Raw genomic sequence first — 7,580 nt, 5'->3', positions numbered from 1 at the left:
TAATAATACCAACAATCTGATTATGATTCTCGTGCTCAGTCGGGAGCCAGAAAAGGAGGCGACATCAGGGTTCCGGGTCCTCATGATGAATGGACGGGGTAAAAGGGGAAAGAAAGCCCTGAGACCTGAAGCATTATCGCCATAAAGACATCATTTACTTCCTAAGTCCTGATGATATTGGATGTCTGTTGTCATGGGACAACAAAGAGGAGGGAATGGGGAAATATGTACTGAACTTTGCATTTTATTGTGAGTATCTGATGAGACAAAATGGAGCTGTACAAACCCCGGAGTGCTGAGCTAGTAAATGCAATATATGTAGGTGACTAAAGTAGCCGGAGGAAACGACAAGAAATGTGCTCACTAAAGGAACTCGTGACTGCAAACACTGAACGCTGTGCAGAAATGAGGAAGTAGCGGAGACGACTCAACCGGAGATGGCAGCAACAACAAATGTATCGGGAACACGGAGCTCGCTGGGAAGAGTAACCTCGTCTCGTTCTTATATACAGAAGGAATATTTTGTGAACGCTGTGTTTGAAGTCCTCTCCCATCCCTGGTGAGAGTGGAGGTGAACTTACCCCCTGCAGGTAATAAAGAATAAAGCTGCTTGATGAAGAAACACTCAGTGTTGGGATTGTGTTCTGTGACTCTCAGCAGAGAGATACTTGACAGGGGGTTAAGGGTGAAAGGTGGGGAGTTTATGGGGCACATGAGGGGATACCTCTTCACTCAGAGGGTCACAGGAGTGTGAAATGAGCTTCACCCACCCACAAAACGTCTGCCCCCGAATGAGGTGGAGCCCAAATGGCGGGTCCCTCAAATGAGCTGCTGCCAACCGGAGACCGGGGTCTTCGGGCTGGTTTGTTGCCACCAGAGAACATGATGTGTGCCCCTGGTGATGGACACACTGACGGTAGGTGTCGGCGCTTGGGGGGAGGGCAGTGTTGTACTTGTACGGGTGGGTAGAGATATCTCAGAGCCAGTAGATGCCAGACAAGGGCTCGTCCTTTATTCTGGGAGGTCCTGGTACCAGTTGTAACGGAGTTTACCCGACGGTCCAGTCTGGGAGGTCAGGGACTGGGCCGTCTCCAGTGCCAGTACAGTCACTCTCGGCTGAGCCAGGAGTGGGAGCAGGGACGGTTCCTTTTGAGATACGGACATGAAGGTCCAAACCCGGGGAGAAGCCATTGTCAAATTTCACCAAGAAACAATCAGGACAAACAACTTCAGGCAGAACTGGTCAGGATGACAAACAGACATCGGTACACAGAAATGACAACTTTTAAAATCAGAAATAAACCAATGTAAAAACAAATTTAAAACCAGCTCCTTTGCCTGAGGATGGATGGAATGGAAATGTTCCCGAGGCAAAGGAGGTGGTTTCACACCGTCTGCACGACTCAGTCGAGCCATTGAAGGAGTGGCAGTGGCGATTGGACACGGAGGGACAGGCCTGATGAGGGTCGGTTTGATTGCCGAGGGAATCTGCTGTCTTGTCTTGTGGACTGGCCACTCACGGCTTCCTCACCGGCTCAGACACTGAAAGCCCGTATTTCCCTGCCCCGCCCCCCCCCCCGGGTCCAGGCAGTCTTGTCCCCCTGGGAGATGAAAGAGAAAGTAAATTCACCCGCTTACAACTGGACAATGAAGTGTGTTAATTATTTGGAGAATGCAGATCAAACAATTAGTGAGGTTGTGGATGTCACCAAAACCGGTGTGTGGAGAAAGTGAGGGTTGTCTAAGGTTACAGTGGGATCGAGACCAGTTGGGAAAGTGGGCCGAGGAATTGCAGGTGGATCTTAGCTGTCACTCAGAAACAGTTCTTCAGGGGGTCAAAGACGACTGAGACACGAAAGAGAGCTTTTCTTGGGCTCTGGATTCAAACAGACAAGACTGGTGCACTCGTTCATCTCGTTTGAAGGTACCACGGCAGAATATAAGTTGTTGCTCCGCCACCCTGAGGGTGCAGTCATCAATTAGGAGCAATTTCGCACCGTCCTCCACAAGTGTGACTTACCAGTCAGCAAGAATTTTAATTCTTCATTCCCAGTCCTGTTCCGCCGTGTCGATCCATGGACTCCTCCTGTGCCAAGATGCGCTCCCCTCCCCCACCCCAGGGCGGAGGAGCAACACATTATACTCCGTCACATTATATACCCTCCAATCTGATGGCATGAACATCGATTTCCACTCAGAAGAACAAATTACCGTCACCCTCCTCTATGCCCCACTCTGACCTTGTACTTCTTCTCACCTGCCTATACTCCTCCCGGGACCCTCCTCCTGCCCTCTCTCTGGTCCACTCTCGTCTCCTATCAGATTCTTTATTCTCCAGCCCACCCTTTCTTGACCTTCCCCACCCACCCGGCATCAGCTTCCAGCTCGCCTCCTCCCCTCCCCCACCACATTTTTATTCTGGCATCTTCCCCCGTGCTTCTTTACCCTGCAGAAGGCTTTCGGCCAAAAAACGCCGACTGTTTATAATTTTCTATAGATGCTGCCTGAGGTGCTGAGTTCCTGCAGCGTTTTGTGTGAGTCGCTTTGGATTTCCAGCATTTGCAGACTTTCTCCTGTCGGTTCCAGAAATCGCCGTCCGTGACCAGGCGATCACCTGCGCATGCGTAAGGGGCGCGGGGAGTTTCGCGCGTGCGCACGGTGGACAAAAGGCTCGGAGACTCGGCGGCGGGGAGGAGCGGGGATCTGGGCGGTTTATTATCAGTACCGGCGTCCGAACTGCGACTGAAGTCCAATTACTGTGAACTCCGGACACACCTTTCCTCCGCACCCCGGGACAGTCCAAGTCCTTTCCCTCTCTCTCTCTACGAGGGCTCTGGGGAAGTTCCTGATGAGGAGCTAAGACGCTGGAGCCGTGGCGGATAGATGGGTCTCTTCTTCGTGGGGGTTTCTGGGTAAAGAGGCAGCCATGGATGACAGGGCCAGCGTTTTCCCCGTTAGTCCGTAGGCCGTATTTGGAATCGCAAGGGGAGTAGATGGATCACTCGGGCACCACCGAGCACTGAGGAGCTGACCTTCCAGTCAATGAAAATGTCAATTTTTACTGCATGAAAAGAAGGAAACAAAATCCTTACATCAGTTTTAGTCCTTGTGGAAATCACCTTTGTTCCATCTTGATCTGGACCTTTCTACCTGTGAGAACATGTTTAGTTCCATTCGCTTTGAGTACATAATGATACCAATTACCTTTGGCCTGGGTACCAAGTGACCTGTAGCGTTCTCATCACAAATATGCCACACACCAATGTGAACAAGGACTGCCCTCCCCATCATGTTCATTGGCATTGCTTCTGATGGGCTCTCCACCGTCAATCACCTGTGCGGAGGGGCAGAGTAATTTGAAACTCTCCAGGGTTTGCCGGGTAACATCACATGCTCTTTGTAGTGCTGTAGCACATGACCAGAACTTGAAATAATACCAATGTTTTCTCTAATTTATTTTTCTCACATCGTATGGACCGACCATTTGTCTGAAGGTTAAATGTTAACACAGCCTGAAAACAGCACGGCATCAACAAAATACCAGCTGTGCAGCAACAAAGGCTCTCTGTGTGGGAGGATTTCAGTTACTGCGCAGCTCAGAATAATATGGGACAGGGAATAAAACTAATGGAAGGAATCAGACTGGGCCAAGTCACAGATTGCATGTCCCATTCTCACACAGACAGGAAAACTGTCGGGGAATTCGATGGACAGACCAGTTGCTGGTACCGTGAACAGTTAAGAGGTGAGTTTTTCCCCCAACTTGGGTTGATCCTCGCTGTAACAGTGTGATGTCAGAGCTCAGAAAGGAAACTAAAATTATCTCATAATATATCGGCTGTGAAAATTAATCAGATACAGGAGCAGAATGAGGTCATTTGGCCCATCGAGTCTGCTCCACCATTTCATTACAGCTGATCCATTCTCCCTCTCAGCCCCACTCTCCTGCCTTCTCCCCATATCCCTTCCTGCCCTGACTAATCAAGAATCCATCACCCTCTTCCCTAAAATATACCCAATTACTTGGCCTCCAGAGCAACTCATAGCAGCAAATCCCACAGATTCACCACACTCCAGTTAAAGAAATTCCTCCTCATCTCCATTCTGAAAGAACAAAGCTCGATTTTGAGGCTGTCTCCTCTGGTCTCAGACTCCCCCACTCTAGTAAACATACTCTCCACATCCACTCTATCGAGACTACTCAATGTTCGATAGATTTCAATGAGGGCCCCTTCATTATTCTAAACTCCAGTGAGTAGAGGCCCCGAGCCATCAAATGTTCTTCATCTGACAAACCTTATAATAACAGAAATATTTTTGTAAACTTCCTTTGAACGCTCTGCAATGTGAGCAAATCTGTTCTACTTAAGGGACCTGAATCTGCTCTCAACAGTCCAAGTGAGGCCACACTTTATAAATACTCAACAACACATCCTTGCTTTTATATTCTCGTACTCTTCAACATTATTTCCTCTCCATTGAGAAAACAGTCTGCACTCTCATTGCTTCTAACAAAGTGGATGACCATACACTTCTCTGAATGATGACTTTCATTCATTGATGTCTTTTGTAAATCTTTTTTACAGGTTAGAAATGGCAAAAACTGTGTACGGGAATTTTAAACAGAACAACATGTCAGTTTGCTGTCTCTGCCCAGATATTTAAGGAGTTACTAGATATTTAACAATGTATCACTGTTGATACTTGGAGATGAAGAATTATGTCATCACAGCTGGAAAAGTACTTTGTGTCTGAGATGAAGTTTTCTGTTGTAACTCAGTGAAATCCACTGGAACCGGGGAGCTGAGAACACACCAGCATTTGTTCACTGGAGATCAGTTCTTCAACTCATTGATTGTGCAAGGGGTTTTACTACATCTGACATTTGACTTATGAATTGACAAAGAAGTGTGGGAAGGGATTCACCCTTCACTCACACATCTGACCTGCATGCACACCAGCAAGTTCACACTGGCGCGAAGCCGTTCACCTGCTCAGACTGTGGGAAGGGATTCACTCAGTCATCTCAACTGCAGAGACACCAGTCAGTTCACACTGGGGAGAAACCATTCATCTGCTCAGACTGTGGGAAGGGATTCACTTGGTCATCTGAACTGAAGATACATCAGCGAACTCACACTGGGGAGAGGCCTTTCACCTGTTCAGACTGTGGGAAAGGGTTTATTCGGTCATCTCAACTGAAGGTACATCAGCTTGTTCACACTGGGGAGAGGCCGTTCACCTGCTCAGACTGTGGGAAAGGATTCAATCAGTCTTCTGTACTGAAGGTACATCAGCGAATTCACACTGGAGAGAGGCCGCTCACGTGCTCAGGCTGTGGGAAGAAATTCACTGACTCATCCAGGCTACAGGCCCACCGGCGAGTTCATACTGGGGAGAGGCCGTTCACCTGCTCAGACTGTGGGAAGGCATTTACTCGGTCATCTCAAGTGATGGTACATCAGCTTGTTCACACTGGGGAGAGGCCGTTCACCTGCTCAGACTGTGGGAAAGGATTCAATCAGTCTTCTGTACTGAAGGTACATCAGCGAATTCACACTGGAGAGAGGCCGCTCACGTGCTCAGGCTGTGGGAAGAAATTCACTGACTCATCCAGGCTACAGGCCCACCGGCGAGTTCATACTGGGGAGAGGCCGTTCACCTGCTCAGACTGTGGGAAGGCATTTACTCGGTCATCTCAAGTGATGGTACATCAGCGAATTCACACTGGGGAGAGGCCATTTTCCTGCTCTGAATGTGGGAAGAGATTTATTCATTTATCTGACCTACAGGTGCACCAGCGAGTCCACACTGGAGAGAGGCCATTCACCTGCTCAGACTGTGGGAAGGCATTTACTCGGTCAGTTGAACTGAAGACACATCAGCGAATTCACAGTGCGGAGAGGCTGTTTATCTGCTCAGATTGTGGGAAAGGGTTTATTCGGTCATATCAACTAAAGGTGCATCAACGAGTTCACACTGGGGAGAGACCGTTCACCTGCTCAGACTGTGGAAGGGGATTTACTCAGTCATCCCAACTGATGGTACATCAGCGTATTCACACTGGAGAGAGGCCGTACGCCTGTTCTGAATGTGGAAAGAGATTCAGTCAGTCATCCGACTTACAGACACACCGACGAGTCCACACTGGGGAGAGGCCATTCTCCTGCTCCCAATGTGGGAGGAGATTCTCTCAATCATCCCACCTTGTGACACACTACCGAGTTCACACTGGGGAAACTGGTTAAACAGGCGACAGGCTACAGGCTGGATATTTCACCATCACAGTTACTGAATCAAGTTCAAAAGTGGCTGTTGGTGCCGAACTCGGTAATTATTGCTGCTGTTTATCAAACCCAGTTCTGCACTCTGGTCACTGGGCGTGGGAGGTATTCCTCAGCTAATGTTCACGTTTAATGGGACTGGAGTGTAATGGTTTGGATCTGTGACGCAGAAATCAGTTCTAATTTAAATCCCGTCCACATCAACAGAATCTCCTTTCTCTCCCTTGACTATCATCTCCTATAACTGCAACAAGGCCTAAATTAAGCTTCAGAGTGGACAGTGCTGCCGGCCTTTCTGTTGCTTCCATGCCCCAATGGGTCAACCACCACCCACCCAGCAGTATCCAACAAGGTGTTCTGCTGAGGAGAATGCCCACAGGACAGCCCTGCACTGTCTTCCTAATGACCCTTACCTCTGCTGGTGGTCACGCTTCTCCTATCCGAAGCTTGTGCTCTGGGTGTGGCCACCTCTTCAGATGTTTCATTGATAGTATCTTCAGGCTCCCGAATGATCCTGAGTACATCCAACTCCCTGAACCAGTCAGTCAGGCGCTGTGATTGGGTGCACTTCCTGCAAATAGTCATTGGAAAACTGTCAGATGTCCAGAGTTCCCACATCTGACTGGAGGAGCATCCCATCCTGACTGCTCTGCACCAAAATACACCACTGTGTGTCAGGAATTAATTAACGAATGCAAGAAAATATCGAACTTGAATGGGTCAATGACAGTGGAAGTAGAGTGTTCAATTGTCTGTGTTTTTGCCATGAGGTCGAAGGAATAGAGGCTGCCATTTTGTGAAGCTGCTCTCTAACCCCCATTTTGTGAACTGATTGCTATGGGATATCGTAATCAGATCAACTGAACACAAGAAGTTTCTGGTATTCCCATTGTAAGCCTGAAATCACTCTCACATAAACTGTCATAACTCAGATAAACTCACATGTACACTGTCACATAATGTGTGTATTATGTACAGTGGCAGGTCTGCAGAGGTAATCTCGTTATCTCTGAACCTGAAGTCACTCTGAGATAAGGTGTGTATTATGTACAGTGGCAGGTCTGCAGAGGTAATCTCGTTATCTCTGAACCTGAAGTCACTCTGAGATAAGGTGTGTATTATGTACAGTGTCAGGTCTGCAGAGGTAATCTCGTTATCTCTGAACCTGAAGTCACTCTGAGATAAGGTGTGTATTATGTACAGTGGCAGGTCTGCAGAGGTAATCTCGTTATCTCTGAACCTGAAGTCACTGAGATAAGGTGTGCATTATTTACAGTGGCAGGTCTGCAGAAGGAA

At 48.2% G+C, this 7,580-nt stretch overlaps 1 protein-coding gene across 1 annotated transcript; it reads left to right on the top strand.

The window, feature by feature from the left end:
• Positions 1-807: 807 nt before the first annotated feature.
• Positions 808-6,276, top strand: LOC140720162 (uncharacterized). The gene is made up of 3 exons (XM_073035045.1): positions 808-916; positions 2,557-2,624; positions 4,962-6,276. Exons 1-3 carry the CDS (start codon positions 808-810, stop codon positions 6,246-6,248), a joined length of 1,464 nt encoding a protein of 487 aa, XP_072891146.1. The 3' UTR covers positions 6,249-6,276.
• Positions 6,277-7,580: the final 1,304 nt, after the last annotated feature.

The sequence above is a fragment of the Hemitrygon akajei genome, unplaced genomic scaffold (assembly GCF_048418815.1).
Source record: "Hemitrygon akajei unplaced genomic scaffold, sHemAka1.3 Scf000037, whole genome shotgun sequence".
Taxonomy (NCBI): Eukaryota; Metazoa; Chordata; class Chondrichthyes; order Myliobatiformes; family Dasyatidae; genus Hemitrygon; species Hemitrygon akajei.
The sequence above is the reverse complement of the archived record's forward strand: the minus strand, read 5'-3'. Positions and strand labels throughout refer to the sequence as shown.